The sequence below is a fragment of the Colobus angolensis genome, unplaced genomic scaffold (assembly GCF_000951035.1).
Source record: "Colobus angolensis palliatus isolate OR3802 unplaced genomic scaffold, Cang.pa_1.0 Scaffold56, whole genome shotgun sequence".
Classification (NCBI taxonomy): domain Eukaryota; kingdom Metazoa; phylum Chordata; class Mammalia; order Primates; family Cercopithecidae; genus Colobus; species Colobus angolensis.
In genome coordinates this window covers 9,056,351-9,079,223 of record NW_012119154.1, presented here as the reverse complement: position 1 = coordinate 9,079,223, position 22,873 = coordinate 9,056,351, and the positions used below count along the sequence as shown (strand labels likewise).

The 22,873-nt window shown below is 40.3% G+C and overlaps 1 protein-coding gene across 2 annotated transcripts in view; it reads right to left on the bottom strand.

The window, feature by feature from the left end:
- Positions 1-6,243, bottom strand: part of STAC (SH3 and cysteine rich domain) — a 151,324-nt gene extending 145,081 nt beyond the window's left edge. For both annotated transcript variants that reach the window (XM_011961577.1, XM_011961578.1), the window contains exon 1: positions 5,568-6,243. In XM_011961577.1, coding sequence (XP_011816967.1) covers positions 5,568-6,236 — 669 coding nt within the window. In that variant the 5' untranslated portion in view covers positions 6,237-6,243. The remainder of the gene's footprint in view (positions 1-5,567) is intronic.
- Between the last annotated feature and the right edge of the window lie 16,630 nt (positions 6,244-22,873).

The window sequence follows — 22,873 nt, the reverse complement described above, 5'->3', positions numbered from 1 at the left end:
ATGCAAGGAGTCAAAAATAACCCAAATCTGTTTTGCAAAAGAACAGCAAAGTTCCAGGGCTTATGCTACCAGATATCAAGACCTTTTAAATGAAATCATTACATTTAAGACAGTGCTGTACTGGTAGAAAGATAGACAAAGAGGCCAATGGGCAGAATAGAAACTTCCACATATACAGTCAAATTATTTATGGATAGCAAAAGTGGTACAGTCAAAATAAATCTTGACTCCTACCTCACACCATACCAAAAAAAGCAATTCCAAATGAATTGCAAATCCACCTGTGAAAGGTAAATAATAATAACAATTCTAGAAAATAATAATAGGAGAATATCTATATGACTGTGGAATAGGCTTAAGATTTTATAAGCAGTACACAAAAAGCACAACCATAGGAGAGAAAATGTAAAAATTAGACTACATTAAATTAGGAATTTCTGTGAAGAAGAAAAAAGGTAAACCTTTTTTTTTCAGTGTAGAAGAGAATATCTGCAATACATTTTTCTCTCAACATTCTCATAAGCAGAATATAAGAAGAACCTCTACAAATTAGTAAGAAACAAATAACCTAATAGAAAAATGGGCAAAAGACTTGAACAACTACACAGAAGATATCAAATGCCAATAAACATATAAAAACTGCTAAGCTCATTAGTCATTGGGGAAATACAAGTGAAAACCACATTGCAATATCATTAATTGTGTATTAGATGGCCAAAATAAGAAAGACAATATGAAACGATGGTAGCACAAAGAGTGGATTGAAGTCTTATACATTGCTGGCAGGAATATGAATTGGTACAGCCATTTTGAAAAATATGTTAAAGCTGAACATGTGTATACCCTATAACCCAGAAATGCCACTTCTAGGTATACACCCAATAGAAGAGCTTCATATGTGCCACAAAGAATATATAAGGAATGTTCGTAGCAGTGTGGCTTACAGCAGCCCAAAACAAGAAACAATCCAAATGTCCATCATCAGTACAGTAGGTAAATAAATTGTGTTCCATTCATACAATGGAATGTTATATGGTAATTATTTAAGAGTATGGGAAGACTGTTTATGTACAACACTAGGTGGAAGAAAAAGCAAAATTTGCATTTATGCATACACTGTTCTAATTCTGTTTTCAGTGGGATCTGCATAGAAAATACTGATGCTTGAGATCTCTCTCAGAGATTTCAACTTAGTGGTTCTAGCCTATGGACTGGGTTCCCTTGGTGATTCAATGCAAAGCCAAGATTTTGTTTTCTTTCATCTTCTTCCCTGAGTAGAAGTTAAATTCCTTATTAATAATAGCTTCACAAATATGTATGAGATATGCTGGGCACAAAGCAGGCGCTCAATAAATGACTGCTGATAGATGGACACAGAAACCTTTCTGGGAGATTCAGGCCATGTCTTCATAGTTAGAGATTTCTTTTTCATAGGTTGGATTGTGGTACAGGTTCAGAAGGAACCCTCCAGGAATGAGGGTCACTTTGGTCCATGGCTCCACTAGGGCACTGGTGGCTTATATCACCATTTCAAAATCTAAGTCACATGCTGGTGAGTCTATGGCTTATCTTCTTGGGGATGTAAAATAGCTGAAGTGAAGTCTCACTGTAGTCAATTAGCATAACTAAAAGCCCAAAGAGGTAAACTCAGTTACATTACAGTAATGTCAGCTGTGGTTATTGAAATTATTCCAATGATGACATTTGGGGTGGCTGGTGGTAGCAGTCATCTGATTTGAAATAAATAGAGAAAATAAATAATGGTTTATGTTTGCGTATGCTTACAACAAACATATTAGGTGTATTACGTATTCTTAGGCCTTACAAAAACCACACCAATTAGGTATTAGTAGCCCCATCAGCATCCCCATGAGGAAGCCGAGGCTTTGAGGTGATAGGCAGGTTCACAGAGGTGTCAAGCTCAAAGCCTATAATTCCTCAATATCATCAAAACGTTACCTTGTGTCATATAAGTGATGACAAAGAGATTTATACCAAACCTTCACATTAGACACTAGCAAGCTTTCTATGTTGTCAATAAGTCAGTAGGAGAAAAGATGTTCATTGACATAAGTCATAAAATAAGCGATAATGGGACTTGAAATTTTTGTTTATATTCAATGATCTTTGTCAAGCCCTTAGAAAACAAATTAAGCTGTGTCAAGCCCTTAGAAAATAATTAGGCTGTGATCTTTCTGAAATAGTTAGTGGGAAGATAGAGGGGTATGATATATCAGTGGCTTTCAAACTTACTCAACTCAACTAATTTCATAAAGAAGAAAACCCACAATTACATTAAACTATATTATGACTTGTGCTTACAGGAATTTGCTCCAAGGAAACTGTACTGGGATACCAATGGGGATGGACTGGGGATCGCACAATGAAATCAGAACCCCAAGATGGGGTTCATAGATAAGGGTATTGCCAGTAACTATCTGTGTGATCTCAAGCAAGTCATTGCCCCTCTTTGGGCCTCAATTTCCTCAAGAAAAAGAGAAAGGACATTAAAATAACCTTTGAAGCTATAGACCCTTCGTGAAGCTATGAATTCTTTCCCTAGATGATGCACATAAGCATGTACACGAACAACTTTGAATGCTGGTTCAGGTTATTCACAGATTTTCCAAAGACTATTTGTGAGCTTCCAAAGAACATAATGGCCCTTAGTTTAAAATACCTGAAATATGTGCTAATTGGGATTATAGTCATGTTTATGAAAATAACCCTTATCTTTGAGAGATGCAACCTGATAGCATATTTACGGGTGAATTATTTCATGTCTAGAATTTGCTTTAAAATGATCCAGTATGTGTGTGGTGGTGGTGGTGGTGGTGGTAATACATAAAACAATACTGTCCATGAATTGATTGTGAAGCCACATGATTAGGTCCATGACAGTTCTTTATACTGTTTTCTCTACTTTTGTGTATATTAAAATTTTCCATAATAAAATCAATTTTCACAATGAAAATGATCTAACCTTTCTTGGCTTCCACTTCCCTATCCATAAAATAGAAATATTAACAGAATATTCTATCGTGAAGATTAAAGTTGTACCTGACTTACAGTAAACATTCAGTAGATGCTCACTATTGTTCTCTCAACTATGTAAATATATAAACAGATTTAAAAAGACATAAGATATAGATCAAAATATTATTAGTAGATGCTTCTGTATGGTAAATCAAGAGCTGATTTATTTTTCTTTCCATCATGTATGTCTGGACTGTTCAAATATCTACAAAGAGTATTTGTCACTCTTATAATAAGGCAAAAAAAACTAAATCTTTTTAAAAAGTAATTTTCAAAGTCTTCCTTGAGAGAGTTTAATACCCAAATGGGCCTGAACCATGTTTGTCCCACGAGATATTTTACAAACAAGACGACTTCATGGAAGAGTAAGATGGAATTCTTATTACCGTCTTGTTCACATTTTCCTCACCAAGCTCTCATGCACAGGGTCAAAGATCCTCGTAAATGCCAGTAAGCTTTAAGCTAAGTCTTCCTAGAATAGAATGAATTGAGTCTTCCTCTTCTCCAGGTGCATGCCATCTTACCGCCTTACCTTACCACAACCACACTAGCAGTTCAGCCTTTTTTTTAAGGGACATGCATCCCTTTGAGAATATTACGAATGCTATGCCAAGAAAAATTCACATTTAGGCATACAATATTGCATTCTATTTCCTAGGGTTCATGGGCCCCCATAGTTCATCTCCACTAAGTAAGTTTTCTGAGGCCATGACATCAAATTTAGGAATGTAGAAACACACATCCGGTGTATAGACCACTTTGAGAAAAACTAATTTGTAGAAAACCATAAGCCAGATAAATTGGTGGATAATTATGGGCATTACATACATGGTTTTTGCTCTGCCAAATAATTTCCATTAGGACATCTATAAATAGCAAATCCATATAATGCATTTGAACCATACCACTGTTTACCCAAATGCTAAGCCCTTTCCAGAACACACCTACTGCAGAGCAACAGGTCAATTCAAGAAGTTCAATACTAGTTTTACTCTGAGTTTAGCTACATTCATTTACAGAATTCTAGCTTTCCTCTAAAATGGCCACTAACCTATATCACTTTGGGGACTGATGTTCAATGGGAGGCAATGATACCCAGAAACTTTTTGACTAAGGAGAGGTAGTGCATGCGTATGGGTTATCAGATTGCTTTGGAATGGATCATTTGAGATGAGATGGAGTCCATCTCTTTATTTCAGGAAGGAAAAGGATAAACATGATTGAGTCCTTACAGTATGCCAGGTGGACATTAGAGCATCTCATGTACTCCTCACAATGACTCTGGAAGGTGGGGGCTTTTTCCCTAGTTTCCAACCGAGTTTTAGAAAAGTTGACACATATACCCCAGGTCTGGCAGCCAGTAATTAACAGAAAAAAATAAAAATAAATAAGAGGCAAAGCTTTCCGGCTTAGATTACTATCATTGCTGGTCAACTTCAGGGGGCTGGGAAATGTACAGTGCCCAGGATCACACCAAATCCAGAGGGCCACTCAGGCTGTGATTTTCATCCTCCTGATTGCATCAGTGGCTTCCAGGGATGCATGTGAAGGGAGACAGGATCGCACTTTTCCTTGCCCCATCTGGCCTGTCCCTATCCTACAAACTGGCAACCCCTTTCCTTTGCTGGTATACACGGACTGCCTCACATTCCCCAAATGCCTGGGGATCGCACAATAAAATCAGAATAAAGAGCCAGGAACTCTACACTTAAAAGAATCCACGTAACTACAAACTCCATCTTAGGATTTCCACCACCAGCTGAGTTGCCATTTGGCATTGCGCTGCCAGCAGCCACATTTTACTCTATCCTCCTCCAAGATTTTCAAACATGTGCCTGGCACCCACGAGACTTTCAGAGGAAGTGTAACAGCGACAGAAGTGCTGCGGGTTTGGTTTTGTGTATACGTGTTACTGTAACTTTCGTAAAAGCAAGTGTAAGTTCTTAGAGTATTAACTTTCACAAGAGGAACATCAACTTTCAGACGAACGCAGGCAAACCCTTTTTCTTTTTCTTTCTTTTTCTTTTTTAGTGAGTGGTATCTGAAGGTAGGGGTGATCCCTGTTATGCAAAAGGTCTCTGAGACCCTTGGGATACATACATGCTTTTCTGGCCCAGCACTCAAGCTCTTCTGGAAGAGTATCCCTCGGTTGTCTCCATCCCTCAGCCTTCAAAAGCCACCTAATACCCACCTACACGTGCTTTGGACACAAGCAGGTTCAAAGCACAAAGCAACCAAGCCACCACCCCGCAAGAAATCGATCTCTGAACCCGGAGTCACCATGAATTGCGCGTGTGGATGTGTGGGCGAGAAGGCTAGGTCCACAGGGATGTGGTCCAGCATCCTGAGCAGCGGGTCCTACCAGACGTTCAGATCTCAGCGGGTCCTGCCGGACGTTCAAGTCCTCCAGCCCTGGGCGAACTAGCAAGTTTCAGACCCCCACGCCCGTGCTAGATCGGAGGAGAGACAAAGCTGGACCGAGAGGAGAGAAGAGTGAGTTTGTGTTCTCTTGGGGCAAGTGTGCTCGGTACCTTGGATTCCTGGCTGCTGGTGGATGCAGGAGAGGGCGGTTGCTCGGCGCCCGCCGCTTCCTTGGACAGCCCGTCCACGTCGTCCTCGCGGGGGAGGCTCGGAGGGATCATCGTGGCCGCGCGGGAACGGTGTTGGGCTCCCGGAGGAACAGCGAGGCTGCTGTCCTCCTGCGCGCCCTGCCCGCCGCGCGCCAGGCTGCTCAGCTCCGGGTCCCGGGGACTCCCATCCTGGCCGAGGCGCCGACGTGCCCTCCTCCAGCCTCGCCCCCTCTCCCGCCCGGCCCTGCCCACCTCCCCTGCACTTCCGCCGGCGTGGAGGAGAGTGCGCCCTGCCCCACCCCGCCCCGCCGCGCCCGCGGCCACCTCGCCGGCGACCTCACAGTCGTGACTGCCACTCGGCAGCGGGCGAGCGGGCTTCAGCTCGCCCACAGGAGGAGGAAGGAGGCGGGGAGGCAGCTCCGGGGCGGGGCTGCGCGGCCAACGCCTGGAGTAGTGAGGGCAGGCAGGGGGCAGCGCCCTGGAGAGGGCTGGGGGAAGGCTGGGCGCGCGCCGGCACAGAGTGGGGGTGATTCTGTAGAGAGGATGCTGAAAATTCAGACCCAAACCCCAAAGAATAGAAAATCTGTGAATGATATAGCCAGAAAGGACCGCTTGCAACAACTCCCTCATTCCTCACCCCAACGAATAGTGACTGAGAGAGACAGTGACTTAGCTAAGCTATTTATAGGGTTCAGTGACAGAGAGCAGGGATCGGAGTGGGGGTCCCCTGACTCACGGGCACTGCGCTTCCTCCATTCAGCTTTGATCTGAAGCAGAGAGATAATGCGGTGTGTCTATGGACACCTGTTCCTCGTTTGTTATGCACTTATTGTGCTAAACCCTTTCTTTTTACCTTATTTAATCCTCCCAGCTACTCTATGCGTCTAGGGATGATCACCTCCATTTTATGAGGAAATTGAAGCTGTAGGAATGAGGAAATTGAGGTTGTAGGAAGGCTGAGTAATTTGCTTTAAGCCACTAAACTATTATTGGTGAAACTGGAATTTGAACACGTTTTGGCTTCAAAATCCATGCATTTCCGACTGTGGAGCCTCAAATCTAGGCCAGGTCTTGGCTGAAGAGCAATTGGATGTTGCAGTTTAGAGAAGAGTTGAGGACTGTTCACAGAGGGGCAAACCAGCCTGCCTTAATCTTTTGGAAACATAGGGATAGCTCCATTGAAAAAAGATACAGACAGTCCAGTTTCTTTTGAAGACAACCTCAGTGTGCAGGGAAAGGAAATACACCTAGATATTTAAAAGCCTCTTTTTCCCCATTAATACAAAATACCGTCAACTTTTTAGAAGAAAATTGCAAACTTCTGTTCGGATTTTTAAAATTAGCTGTAGACGTTTGCAAGAGCAGCTTCATGGATGTGCAACCTGTGCAGTCACACAGGGCCCCGCACGGATGCTGCCATCTTGAAATTCGGTAAAAATATTTAACGAGACCACGTTTTCATTTTGTACTTGACCCTACAAAGTATGTGTCTGGTCCTGCATGCATTCCCTAGTTCATGTCTTTTAGAATGAACTGACTCTTACTCTTTCCATCCCAGATGCCAATTGAAAGCTACTGTTCTAAGTGTCAACCTCTTACTCAGCATTGAGCTTTCAAAATGCTCTAAATTTTCTGGTGACCCTCAGTACTGGGCCAGATTGGCTAGCTAAAATGGCTTCAGTTTTTGCCTTCTCACAACGCAATTCCTGATTGTTCGATAGAGACAAAATTCTAGTAGCCAAAGTCACAAACACAATGACAGGAGCAGCCATATCAACACATTTTTCTCAAGCATCTATTCTGTATCAGAATTGTGCCATAAAACTAATGATACAGCAGAGAGAAAACATAGATCAAGTCTGTTTTCCTGGAATTTAAGTCTAGCGGGAGAGACAGTGATTAATTAAATCACACACACAGTAAAACAAAACAAAACAAAACAAAACTATGATAAGGGAAAGTACAAGACTTTGATGAGTGTGTACAAATGAAGCCTGAGCTAGCATGGGGCCAGACGAGGGTTTTCTTAGGAAACAAAACTCCCAGGGTCTACTGGTAATTCCAGTCTTGGTGAGCAAGCATATCATGGCTTATAACAATACATTTTTCATCTTCGGATTTTCTTTTTTTAAGAATTGAAGATGTCACCCTTCCTTTTAGAAGTACTTAGATCAAGTCAGCAACAGTATTAGCCAATAGTATATGTTTAAATGTTGTCCCCTGAAGGAAATTTAGAGAAGCTAGTACCTCCCTCCTTTCCACCCCACCCTGATCCCTGCAACAGAAATCCTTAGTCTGATAAATAATACCTACCATGGGAATTAGCCATGGTGTCCCAAACTAAATCAAGTCTTTGTTTATGTGTTTGTTTCAAATTATTTTCCATCCCATCTTTTGTTATCTAGCTAACTTATCTTATTCTTCAAGTCACATATCTAAGTATTTACTACTCTTGACATCTTCTTTCTTGACCCATTTATCTGATTTAGATTCCCAAATCAATGCCATGTTCCCATGACTTCCTTTCCTAAGTAATCAATGACAAGGTTGCCTGCTCTTCTGTTGGGCTATGATCTCCGCTAGGGCAGGGGCAATGCCATGTTCATCTTGTTTCTCCAGCTCCTGGTATGATGCTTGTTAACAAGGTGGTCAAAAGAGGCTACCCTTGTAGCCCCTGAGCTCTAGAAATGGTCTAGGCATTAGTTACTACACATGTCCTCCACACACTGAATGCAGAAAGACTGAATTCTTCTGTAAGACAATGGGATTTGTCAGTGATTTCAGTTGGTAGATGGTAGACCAGCAAAGTGATCCTCAGAGGGCCCCTCATGAAGCACTGATATCCCTGAGCAGAAGTGTACATTTTCCTGGCTATGTGTGAGATACTCCCTCTGTCACCCAGGAAGGCTTCGGTGAGACCTCACAGAAGACTGGAAATTCTGCTTTAGAAGCTTTATGACATTTTAGCTATGGTTGTCAAGATTTCTCATTTCAACTGCAGTCTGGTAAAGCCTGAGGAAAAAAGGTTGTGAATTATTATTCTAAGTCTCAAGTCTGTAGCAGGACTTTGTGATTTTTGTAGATTCCCTTTATGGTCTATTTCACTCTGGTTTCTGGGTAAATATCGAGCCAGCAGAAGTGTGAGGTGTACAGAAATTTATCTGCACAAACTTGAACTGGAAGCTCCCATTCCTGGTTCATTTACTTGTTCATTAATTTGTAAAGAGGGCAAAGGCCTCCTCCTGATTGCATCCAAGGGCCTTTCACAGTAAACACCGTTAAGCAGAAGAGTGTGTAATCCTGCCAACCTTCTGTCATTTCTTTGTTCTGAGTTTGTATAAAGAGACTGGATTTCATCCTATGGACCTTGGCTTCTTCTAGAGCCATTTGGTAAAAAGATCCTAGTAAGACTTCTTAAATAGAACAGGCATATTTATGAAGGGTACAGAAAAGAATGACAAGAAAAAAGAAGAGGGAAGATAATATGGAGAACTGATGAGGATAAAGGAGAGCATCTCAAGGAAGGGCTGGCTCTCCATGCCTGATGCATCAGAGTCATGATGGATACACAATATAACACAGTAGATGAGAAAGGCATAGGTTGCTGATAACAATAATAGCTAACATGTATTGGGTTTCTAATACATCATAGACATTGTATATTTGTTCTTTAATTTAATCCCTATGGAACCTTAGCAAGATAAAGAAAATCAGCCTAGGTTCTACAGTTTAGGAAGGACTCAGTTATATCCTGCTCCTGGGCCAAGTTTTGGCCACTCTGGTTTGCTGCCACCTAGATAACAGCAGAACCCGGATGTCCTGAAAAGGCAGCAGGCCTTAAAGGTTAGGAGCAATGCGAATTGAGAGCCACAGGCGTAATAGAAGGCAGAGGGCAAGTTCCCAAATAATGAAGAGTTGCCCATTCCATTCTTTTGTGTTAAAAGTAAATAACGAGCAGATCTACACTTTGGAGATGACAGCCAAGAAGTCTAGACAAATGTAAGCATGAGGCATCCACTGTTTTTTTGTTTTTGGTTTTGTTTTGAGATGGAGTCTCACTCTGTCGCCCAGGCTGGAGTGCAGCGGCGCGATCTCGGCTCACTGCAACCTCCACTTCCCAGGTTCAAGCGATTCTCCTACCTCAGCCTCCCGAGTAGCTGGGACTACAGGTGTGTGCCACCATGCCTAGCTAATTTTTGTATTTTTAGTAGAGACAGAACTTCACCATGTTGGCCAGGATGGTCTCCATCTCTTGACCTCATGATCTGCCTGCCTCGGTCTCCCAAAGTGCTGGGATTACATGCGTGAGCCACCACGCCTGGCCGGCATCCACTATTAGCATCACTTGTCACCCACTACATCCAGCTTGATGATCTGCCTTCAAGCTTAGAGAAACAAAATGCTTTGCCCAAAGTCTTACCACTGACACTACCACCACCACCACCACCACCACCTCTTACTTTGAACAGCTGCTAATGCTAGGCTTCATTATGGTCTCATAGGAATTCATGATTGGTTTCTTCTCAGAGTCAAAGCTAATAATTTAATTTGGAGACTCATTTTTGTGAGAGCAAATTAGATACAGCTTAAGCATCCTCAACTTGTTTGTCTAAGCAGCAATTAGTAATAATAACAACAATAATAGTTGATCGCATTGTAAAGTACTGTTTGTCTGCATTAGAGTTATGTCCACTGGAGGTTCCCAGAAAAAGGTAAGGTAACAAGGCCCAATCCTCTTATAGCTGCTTACCTTCTGGCTTAAGACTATCTCTCTTCTTTAAAAGGTGTGGCTGCTTCTAACTGGTTATAGTCTCTATGAGAAAGAGGATGGCTTGAATCTTTATATTTAGTGGAAAGGCCAGGAGTCTAGAATCCAAACATCCCCGCTCTTCCACTTAAAAGCAGTGAGATCTTAGACAATTGATTTAATCTCTCTCAGCTTCAATTTCCTTAAGTCTCAAATGGGATAATAATCCCTACGTTGTAGAGTTTCTGTAAGAATGAATGCCTAATCAAAATAGGATCTGATATTATCATCATCTTCATCATCAATATCATCCATATGATTTTGGGCAAATGTATTTGATTTGAGTTGGATTTACTGTTTATTATAGTCAAATACATATACAATATCAAAATTAGATGTATTCTACATTGCTAAAACTGTTAATAGCTTTTGTTTAGAATTTAGAAGCAGCGAATATCTAAAATTTCTTGGAAATGCATATAAAGTAAATTCATCCTATACATTTTGGTTCTTTGACCAGTAATTAACATTTAGCTTTATGTTTTCTTATTCTATGAGTTTAGGATAATAGCTTAAGAGGTGTATGACCCAGCCTACCCTGGTCTTATTGCTCCTCAAAAATGTCTGGTCTCTCACCAAGTTTTAGTGTTTGAGTTCCCTGTATCTGAGCGATCCCCACCATTCCCTATGACCAGCTCTCCTCATATTGCGGACCTCACTGCCCATCATCTGAAAGCATCGTTTCTTTCTTTTCTTATTTGATGTCATCTAGAATGTAAGCATCATAAGGTCAAAGGCCTCATCTTTACCCTTCACCATATATCCCTGCTGCCTAGTTGCTCATATAATAAGTGAATATTTGTTAAATTAATGAATTGACAAATGACAAAATGTCAGTGTTGTAGAGGAGCTTGTAGGTCTAATAAAAAACTATTTTGTAGAGGGGAAAATCAAAACATAAATAGATTAAGTACTTGCCCAAAGTCAATTAATATGTGACACAATGAACTCATGTCAGTTTACTGCTTACCAATCCCATTGGTCATTGTTTTATTCAGCTTTGAAGTATTTGACCAAACTAATAGCTGCACAACTTTCTTTTCTAAGTTTTCAAATTAATTTTGATATTTTGCATAATATCTCTAAATATTCTTTTGCAAATAGCTTTATCATTAGTCAAACAGTATTCAAGAATAGTGAGGAAATTTAAAATCTTCTAAAATTCCACCACCAATTGGTAATAACTATTAGCATTTTGGTAAACCTCCTTCTAGACGTGCATGCATATATGGGTACATTTTACATTTATATTATTTGTATTTACATAAAATGATCTCAGGACATTAAGCATTTTTGTAACATCCTTTCCCTTTAGTAATATATCATAGAGATAGTTCTGTGTCACTAAATGTAAGTATACATCATCCTTTTCTAATGACTGTGTGCTTTCCTCTGAATAGATGCACAGTAATTTATTTATGAGGGATCATTTATGCTTTTTCCTAGGAACTGTTAGAGAGCAATTAGAAACTCATTGTCCCTTTCTAAATAGCAGCTTGGCAAGGTAAATACTATTAGACCCATTTTGTAGATGAGGTAATCAGAAGCTGGAGAGGGTTTATGACTTCCCTAATGGGATATGGTAAGTGCAGAGTGGCGAGTCTAGCCCACATCTTCAGACTGTAAACCTCAGGCTTGTCACAGTACCTAAGCAAACAGTAAAACTCAGTGTGATCGCTGTTGTGTAAGAAGTCTGCACAACATGATTTGAGAGCATGTGCAGTGGAAGGATAAGGTTCACCAAATGGAAAGGATGCTGGAGAAGGTTCCAGTGGAATTTGAAGGGTGACTATGATTTTTCTGGAAGGATAACGAGAAGCAAAGAATCTTGAGCAAAATGCACTGTGTCAGTACAAACATGGAGGTGTGCATGTGCAGGCTTTGTTTAGTTTTGGTTCCACAGTTTATTTTTTTTTTCCTTTGGGAGTAACATTTACTGATCATATGGGCAATGCCTGAAAAAAGGGAAAGATTAGAGCCAGAAAAATGGTTTGAATAATAGTTTTAAGTACTTTTACAAATGGCCCTTGAGGAAACTTGGATCTCAGTCAGCCTGGGAGGAATGCTACTGTTTTAACTAGTAGTAGAGGGAGGGGAAAAAAGCATCATAGGGATTGCTGGAGGGTTAAGTGGGTCACAGAGTAAAAAGGTGCCAAAATTCAGAGCTCTGAGAGACACACATAGAATCTCCGTTCTGGGAAACCAGACACAGAGAACTCTGGTTCTTTTTGATACAGAAGCCTGTTCTGTAAATGGGGCCCTAAAATTTAAACACACAAATAGCTTGCACATTTACAACCTCTAAAGGATTATGAATATCCCACTGAATCATTATGTATCTTAAATGAAATTCCTAAAAGTAAGCAGTAGAATTGACTTGCAAAACAAAAAAAAAAAAGGAATTCCAGCAAAAATGGATAATAGTTGATGCTGTTTATCCATAATGCTTTGCACTTACTTTGAAATATGTTCCAAAAGTTTGCAGAGCCATGCCGGCAGCAAATGAATCTCAAAAATTCTTTCTACTATATTTTTCAGGATAGGGGTTATACGACTACTTTGTCTTTCTGCCTCCTGTTACCCTCTATGTTTCTCCAGTTGCTCCCTTGGCAGCCGTGAACCATCCATCAGGCACTTGACAATTGGCCTGGAAAAGATGACTCAAGCCTTAAGCCTCAAATGCCAAGTTTCTTTCCTCCATAGCTGAGGCAAACTTACCCATAAAGCCTGGACTTAAGAAACATACCTATGTTTAATCTACCTTTGTTCTTGCAGAACTGGCCAAAAAAATGGAGATTTTTATTTATTCAAACAATAACAATCGTTAACAATAGTTCATAATGATAACTTACCAGTTAGAGGGTACAGTGGGAGATAGTATGAATGCAGATGTTATCCAGGCAGACCTTCTGAGGAGGTTTTACTGCATCTTGGTCCTGTTTATTCCTAAAATGTAAGCTGCCAAAATGCCAAAGTCTACCAGGCAAATGGCTCAGTACTTTGAGGAAGCCCAACCTGGATATCAACTCCGTATTGCACAGAATTACTGAGTTCCCTAGAATGCAATTACAGTGCTAATGGATGAAATGAGATAAATACCCATATTTTAAACAAAAAATATGCCCTATTTTTTCCATTCACTTTTCCTCAACCCACTTATGTAGTGAGTCACTATGTCCTGTTGTTTCTACCTCTTGTGTGGTCATGGGGTCAAGTAGTTAGTATTCAGCTTAAAATATTTGAGATTGTTATTAAATAAAGTGTAGATGTCTAATGAATGAAGTCCTTGTTTTTTTCACCAATTTATTCATCAAAAGTTGCCAGGCTGCTGCATACTAGGTGCTTTATTAGTTCTAGGAATATAGACAAATAGATGCAGATTCCCTGACCCAAAGGAAAATTCAGCTTCACTAGAAAGGCAGAGTTTAGGACAAATAATAACCACAGGTAGGCTGGGCACAGTGGCTCATGTCTGTAATCCTAGCACTTTGGGAGGTCGAGGCGGGTGGATCACCTGAGGTCAGGAGTTTGAGACCAGCCTGGCCAACATGATGAAACCCTGTCTCTACTAAAAATAAAATGAAAAAAATTACCTGGGCCTGATGGCATGTACTTGTAATCCCAGCTACCCAGGAGGCTGAGGTAGGAGAATTGCTTGAATCTGGGAGGTAGAGGCTGCAGTGAGCCAAGACCATGCCACTGCAATTCAGCCTAGGTGACAGAGCGAGACTCCATCTCAAAATAATAATCATCATCATCATCATTATCATCATCACAGGTATGAAGAGACAGCTGTGGGAATCTGGAAAAGAAAGAGCTAATTGAACTGAGGGGTCCACAGAGGATTTACCAAAGAAAGAAGTTAATAGTGAAAGTTAATAGCAGTTTTTCAGAAGGAGAAGAGGTAGGTCATTCCTGGCATCTTCAGATTGGTATATATCCAGTTTATGTTTTCTTGTGGTATGCTGTGTTGGCTATTTATTTATATTTATTATTATTATGTTGGAGATATTGAAAGGACACAGAACTGAGTTATTCATTGCACTATCAAAATCAGTCCTTGCAATTCCATTTCTCCTTGTAACTTATTTAATTAGCTGTTCCAAATTTACTCTAATCCTCACTCAAAATCCCCTTCTTTCAAATGATACTCACTGTAATGTTTTTAAAATGTATATCGTAGACATGCATGCATATTTTTAAAATATGTGGAGTTAAAAGTGCTTTAAATTGCATTCAACATATTGCACTGTGGCATATTTCCTCTTTCTATTTTTTATTTTTCTGAGCCTGCTCTGTCACCCAGGCTGGAGTGCAGTGGTGCGATTTTGGTTCACTGCAACCTCTGCTTCCCAGGTTCAAGTGATTCTCCTGCCTCAGTCTCCCGAGTAGCTGAGATTACAAGCACCCGCCATCACGCCTGGCTAATTTTTGTATTTTTAGTAGAGACAAGGTTTCACCATGTTGATCAGTCTGATCTTGAACTCCTGATCTTAGGTGATCTGCCCGCCTTGGCCTCCCAAAGTGCTGGGATTACAGGTGTAAGCCACTGAGCCTAGCCCATATTTCCTCTTTCAGGAAACATAGTTTGATTTTTAAAACTACATTAAAAGTAAAATGTGCAAGAGTATTTAAAAATCATTGAGTACCCATGATGTTGAATGTTTTTCTCTTTCATTGTTGTATAGAATTCTATTGTTTGGATCTGCCATGATTTCTTACATCCACTGTGTGTTGATGAATGGCTGAATTGTTTCTATTTTCAGCTTATCATGAATGGTGCTATTATGAACATTCTTGTACATGAGTTTTGATGCTAACATGTAAGTGTGAATTAAGGATTCCAGTTGTTTTCTTCAACACTTATACAGTCATTATTTTTAATTTTATCACTGTGACTTTATTTGCATTTTGCTGATGATTAATGAAGTTTAACACTTTGTCATGTGGTTATCAGTCATTCAGTTACTCTCATAAACATAAAGTTAAAAAAGTCAACAGAGAAGAGTGCATATTGTATTATATAATATATATAACATTCAAAAATATCCCCACTAATCCCTAGCATTAGATGTGATGACAATGATTATCTTTGGGGAAGACAGGGAGATAATTTATAACTGGAAAGAAACACTATAGCTTTCTAGGGTGCTAGTAAACTACTATCACTTCACTTTTGGTGGTGGTAATTCATTTGTGAGCTTTTCTGCAGATATATCTCAATAAAACCTAAACATTCACCTAAAAATTTGGTAAGATGTAGATAACCCAAATAAAAGTGAGTAGACCCCTGCTTGTTAGTAGAAGGGGTAGACATATTTTTCCCTAGCTCTTTAATTGTCTAAGGACAATTAAAATCCCTGGATGTTATGTATCAAACTGACATAACAAGACTCTAAAAGGCAGACTGAAGAAAGCGGAGAGAAGAATGCACTCATATGTGCTTTCAGGACCCAAGGGATGACACATCGGTGAGTTCCCTGGATTTTCTTTTTGCCTTATATATCCCAGACTTGGAGATGAAGAAGCTTGCAACCCAGAAATGCCAGTGGGAACAGACAAAAAAAACACTAGCAAAAGCCTGCTCTCTTTAGCTAATGGACCAAAAAAGGGAGCAGCAAGCAAGACAGAAACTTACAGACAACAATTGCTCTATTCCAGCCAAACATGCAGAAAACACCATGGGTCTACACCGACCCATACCAATATAGGCTAAATGGGGAGCCCAAATTTTCACACTCATTAGGGTATAAAGAGGTGCCTCAAAAAATGTAGGGAATCAGGACTTTAATCCCCACCAGCTTATAATAAGGCTCACCCATACTGTCAGTGGAGACCAATGAGGACTGAGACTTTCATCTTTACCCAACAGTAATAGAGACCATCCTCCCCTAGAGGATCTGGACTTCAGCCTCCACCTGACTGTAACAAGGTGGTGCCTGCCCCACTTCCTCTGCAAGAGCAGTGTCAGAGAAAGCCAGCTAAAAGTAAAGGCTCAGAGTCTTGTGACATAATACAAAATTGTCCATGTTTCAATAAAAGTATTCATTATATAAAGAAACTGGAAGATAGCAAATGGAATGAAAAAAAAAAGCACTCAGTGGATACCAACAGAAATGACAGAGTTGTTAGAATTACCTGACAAAGCTTTTTATCCAGATGTGGTGGCTTATGCCTATAATCCGAGCTACTTGGGAGGCTGAGACAGGAGAATCGCTTGTACCTGAGAGGTAGAGGTTGCAGTGAGCTGAGATCGAGCCATTGCACTCCAGCCTGGGCAACAAGAGCAAAACTCCATCTCAAAAAACAAACCAACCAACAAACAACGAATTACCTGACAAAGCTTTTAAAGCAGCATGATAAAAATGCTTCAGTCACCAATTACAAACATTCTGAAAACAAATGAATAAACAGAAAACCTCAGTATAGAAATAGTAAGTCTCAGAAAACAGATAGAAGACATAAAGAAGAACCAGATAGAAATTTTAGATCTCCGTTCTACAGTGGGCAAGTTTATGCAAAACTACCTTCAAAGGCCAAGGAAGCTGAGAGGTCCAAGAAGTCTGACAAATCCAGTTTCTCAGAAAGAAACTTTTATCAGGAACTTCTGAACAGAAGACATTGTCTCAGGCTGTGGCCAGATGACATGGTGGACCCCTGCACTACTAACCCCCAGACCAAGGTCTTACATACCATAGGAAAGGCACATGTAGGACAATTAAAGTTGACACCCCCAGGGAAAGGCAAGAGTGCTATATCAACCTGCCTAAGGACAACATTTACAGTAACAGTAGATAAAGGAGAAATCTTAGAGGCACTCCTGCAACAGGGGTTAATCAGAAGTCAACGTGGCAGATTGGCATCCAAAATGGAGTTTATGTTCCACACTCCATTTCCCTAATCCGGCTCTTACAATCTCATGCACCCTCCTCTTCCACAATGGTCCCAGAGCCTTTAGGGAGAATGCTGGATATTGTACAGCATTTAATGTGGTGCATTGGCAATGGAAGACAGATTGGGCCCTGGGGGATTCTAAATGAGGAAGATTCACAGGCTTTGTTGAATCATCTTCTAGTCTTTGGAATACCATGACTTTGGTTTTCTCAGAAGAAGAAAAACAAGATAAATAACATTAATATGCACACAAGGATTACCAGGAAAAATAAAAAAAAAAGAGCGTGAAGAAAAATAAAACTTGGTTCTTAATTTAGAGAATTGTTGTAGCCAGGAAATAATTCAGGATTCAGTTCAAATTGTGGGCAAATAATAACAAGTCAAAAACAATGATTAGGGCTAGAAACCAATGAAGGATTTACTGTAGTTTTCTTCTGAATAATTTCTTTCCCCAATTACTCCAATTCTAGCAAGGATAAATCATATGTTGACCAAAAAAGTCACAAATTTATTAATTTAGAAAGGAAGACTTTATTTTTAAAAGAGGCCACCACAATGTGCAGGTGGGAAGTGAAGCCTGCAGCTGAAATTGAAAAGCAAGTGCTTCAAGTGGGGGCAGAAGGAGTAAGAATTTATGTTGAGCAGGGTCGCCAAGTATACGTATTCAACAGGTTATAGGAGGTATGAATATTCACGAAGGAGTGACATGGGCATGCATAATAGGCTAACATGTATGCAACATGCATCCCATGTTCACCTTGGGGTGGAGACTCAACATTTAAGTGTATTACAGTTAGGCCCTTTACCTCAAAATATGAAGCAGAGAACGTGGAGAGAACGTGAAGGCCCTTTGTGACAGCCTCTGTAGACTAGCCAGGGCCACTTGGTGGTCCTCCGTCTCTTATCGGGAAGGAATGCTGGTCATTTGTTGCACTGAAATCACAAAAAGGGAGGGGCAGCATAAGGCAATTAGTTGATATCAGCAGTGGACCCAACCTTTTAGGGCTGGGTTCTGTTTACCCCTTAGGGGGAAAAATATTAAGGGAGATTAATGAGGAAAGGGGTGTATGATAAGGTGTGTGTGACCTCCCTTCCCATCATGGCCGGGAACTTAGTTTTCTTTTCTTTCCTTTTTTTTTTTTTTTGAGACGGAGGGTTTTGCTCTGTTGCTTGGGCTGGAGTGCGGTAGTGCAATCTCGGCTCACTGCAACCTCCACCTCTCAAGTTCAAGCGATTTTCCTGTCTCAGCTTCCTGAGTAGCTGGGATTACAGGCACACATAACCATGCCTGGCTAGTTTTTTTGTATTTTTAGTAGAGATGGGTTTCACCATGTTGGCCAGGCTGGTCTCAAACTCCTGACCTCAAGTGATCCACCCACCTTGGCCTCCCAAAGTGCTGGCGTTACAGGTGTGAGCCACCGTGCCCGGCCAGAAACTTAGTTTTTTAAGATTTCTTTGTTGTTCCCTTGGCCAAGCAGGGGTTTTTTTCAGTTGGTTGGGGGGACTTAACAATTTTGTTATTTCTCACATAGTAGGACCAATTTATTTGAAAAATAAAGTTTAGTCTCATTATATTTGGCCTGATCATTTGTATAAAGTGCAGGAAAAATAGTAGCTGGCCATATTGACACTTTTAAAGACGGCTTTGCTAGAAATTTTTTATAAGGAATCTCAGATTAGACTTTTACAAGCCTTGATTCTAACCAAGTCAATGATTCTCCATCAGACTGTGCCTGTAATACCTGTATGAATGGTTGAATTCTTCTCCTCTCAAGATCCCAAAATAACTTGAGGTTCCTGAGACTATCAGAAAGTCACATTCTTTTCTTACCACAGGTCACAAGGTGCAAGACCGTCTTTCCAAGGGGCTTTTTATTGGCTCTATACAGTCAACTTCAGTTCTTCAAAGCAGTCTAGTCATATCGGAAAATATGGCACTCCAGTCAAGGCCTTTGTAAAACAACCAGTGTCTCTAATCGTGTCCTTTTACAAAAGAAAACAGCTTCTTACTGAAATTATGTAAATAAATTATATTACCATGACAGAAGAATACTCATGAATAGTTTCCAAATTTTGTAGAACTCAGGGCGAGAGAAAGGTAAATTTTGCTGACAAGAGTATACTTTACTCAGTCATTGTAAACTCTAAATAGCTCAAAAGAAAACAAGGTTTTCTTGACTCTTATTTAGTCAGATAGTAGCCTTCCAAAAAGGATGTTGTCTGTTCATCTTGGTCCTACTGCTAAGTACTAGACACAAGCAGGGAGAAAAAGAGGCTCCCTGTTTGTGAGTATCTCTTCTTTGCACTTGCCAGGTAGCATTGATATAGGAGTTAAGAAGAAATCACTTAGGCAGATAGTAAGGGTGTGGGAGCACTCGGTAAGGCTTTTCTTTTTAATGAAAAGCAGCCCCAAATCATTTTCTAACAAAGAGAAGCCTGTAAAGTCAAGCTGCAGACATAGACAAACAAGCTGAGAGCTTGCACAGGTGAATGCCAGCAGGAACCAGAGACTAGACACGTTCAAGATGGTGGCTCCATCTTCCCTTCTCTTTGCCAGCCACGTGTACTATAAAGAAGAGACAACATGGCAGTGATCAATTGGAGAGCCCATTTGCGTAATAAGATTAGGGTAGGGCGACCCGCCTTCACTGTGCTATGTAAACGTAATACCTGATTGAACCAATCTATAAGCCCTGTGTAAATTAGACACCACCTCCTCAAACTGGGCTATAAAATTCGAGGCATTTGCCACCAGCCAGTCTTTTCTACTTGAAGACCCCTCTCTCTGTGGAGAGAGCTGTTTTCTCGTTCTCTTCTCTTCTGCCTATTAAGCCTCCACTCCTAAACTCTTCATGTGTGTCTGTGTCCTAAATTTTCCTGGTGGACAACAACGAACCCCAAGTTTATACCCGAGACAACATAGCCTCTTCAGCATGATTCTATATAAATAATTTCCATTTTATTATGAAACTCTTCTGGGTACTGCTATCCCGATTAGAGGTTTCTATGACATCATCTGAGATAACATGGGTATTTCAGGTGTCAGGATCTTTTATATCTTCAGTCACAGGGGTAGCTTTAATTAACATCCCGTAACAAGGCAGTTAATTCCCCTCAAGTGGAAATTCTCTAGTCCAAAGTGCCAGTAGCCGTGGTTGAAAAGGGCTTATAAGTTTTTCTCATAACCCCAATAAATACAGAACAAAGGGCTATCAGGTGGAGAATTTGTTCCTACCAGCACTTCAGCTTCTATTCTATGCTTTGTGGGCTTGGGAAATCTTACGGGTTCCCATTTAGCGTGTCCAATTAATATTGCTCAAAGGAAGGGTTCACATGCCCTCTGTTCTGCAGTACTAGGTAGGAGAAATATTTCCAAGTTAGACACAATGTTCATTCTCATAAAATATTTAGATAAAAGAGACAAAACTACTATACATAAAGCCTGCTTAAATATTCCAACTTCCATAAACCTATCGGTTCTTACATTTTTATGTTCTAGTCTTAGGAACTTCACTTCTTCACTACCAGACCATTTACTGGCTCTTGTAAGTCTTTGGGTTCCCAGATGTGGTTCAGCCAGGGAACCTGGGCCCTTTTGTCAATTTTTACCTTGATTAGCCCACCTCAACATTGCCCCCAAGGAATTGTTGGTCAGCTTTCTCATTGTGTTCTTTGCCTTCTGATTTCTTTCTTTTTTTGTTAATTCTCCAGTCTGGGGTAAATACAGAAAACTAGTTTGGGACCCCATAATGTTAGGGGATGAGCAGGGGCTTCCTGTGGTCCACCTAACCTTCCATAATGCTGTATTAAGACCTTTGGTTTAACCTCATCAACGTCTATTTTATTTGTTCCATTTTGTAATATCCATCTAAAGATTTCCACCTTGCTGTGATGATTCTCTTGTTAATGAACCTAATGTATTTATTAGGATCTGTAACATCCACAAGGGGAAGCCGAGACAAAATATTTGATAAGGCTTTTCTGATGGTCTTTTGGTTTTGTAGCAACAAGATTATATGAAGTGCCCATGAAAATAAGGCCCCCTTAACCGTAGCATTTACCATCACCTGGGTAACGGGCATATCCAGTAGGCAAATATCCCAGTCATCATGAAGCTAGTCTCACATGAATTGCATAGGAAGTATTTTAGCTACTTTATCTGGGGTCTTCCACTTGGCATTTATAGGTGGAGTCAGGCAGACCGCCTTCTCAGGGTAAATCTTACAGTGGCATTTATCCAGTCCTGCAGGCTGGCTGTTCCCTTGGGAATAGCCTCCTGTGTCTGGACCACATTAAGCCATCTTTGATTGTTCAACAGTGAGCTGCTGGTCCTGCATCAACCCAAACATGGTCTTCCACTCTGAAGGATTTAAAAACAAAGATACTACCCCTAAATTAGTTACTCTCATAATTATTGATTTTAGTAAAGGTTATTCAGGAAGCTGATGATACCAATCTACAAAGTGGAACAATTCATTTGCTCTAGCACTATACCCTCTGGTTTCAATAGTTACTTGGTTTTGTTCTTCCCCTACATTGGCTGCCTTCTTGGTAACCGCAGGTCCCAGAGGTGCTTTCTGTTGTTCCTGCGTAATTTTGCTCTGAGGGATCAGCTTTGAGGCTAGTAAAGGAAGTTGAAATTCACTGAAATCCGAGCTTGGTTTAGCATCAAGGTCGAACCCAGCACTCTCATTTAATTTCATTTTAGCTATTATAGATAACAATAAAAAGGAGATTGAATATTTCAGTTTTTCTTATTAGTTTGCATTCCTTACGGATCCAGGGAAACAACTCCCTCAGAGTTGGATCCATCTCTAAATTCCACTGGTAACTTTTACCTTTAGCAACTGAGCAAAGCACAGTTGCAGCTCCATACCTTGGGTGACTATGTAGCCACCCAGGAATCAAAGGTCCTCTTCCCTACGTTTTTATAAACTAGACAAAATTACTTTTCCTTTAGCAAAACCACATCCTCATTTTTTTCATAACCTTCTTCACCAAAAAAAAAAAAAAAAAAACTTACTTTCTTTGTAGAGTCTGTCTGTAGAATGGTGTCTCTTAGATCTGGTAGTTTTAATCACCTATATTAATTGCAATTTTATTTTACCAATAATTTAAAAACTATCTTTAATTACCAAAGATTACTAAAGGCATGTGAACTAAAAGACATTTGAGTTAGGTTCTATTTTTCTGATGAAATATGTGATTTAAGCATTTACTTTTCCTTTAAGCTAATTAATTAGAGCTCTTTCACATATTTTGATAATGATATATCACATACATATAACATATATAAACATGTCAGAACACTTAGATGCCCCTCAATCAAGGAATCTATTTTTACACTGAATCTTGGTTCCCCAAAAGGAAAATGCTTCCTTGGTAATGCAGTGCTTCCATGGCATCCTCACTGCAATGGCCTTCACCTGAGACTGGTGGGCAGCCTGACACCAGCGAGCTCACTCTGTGATCAGCCCATCCTCCATGGACTCCTATCCCTCAGTGGGTCATGTTTCCATAGCCTCTAGATGCCCACACCATACTTTTCTTATCTAAATGTGCAAAT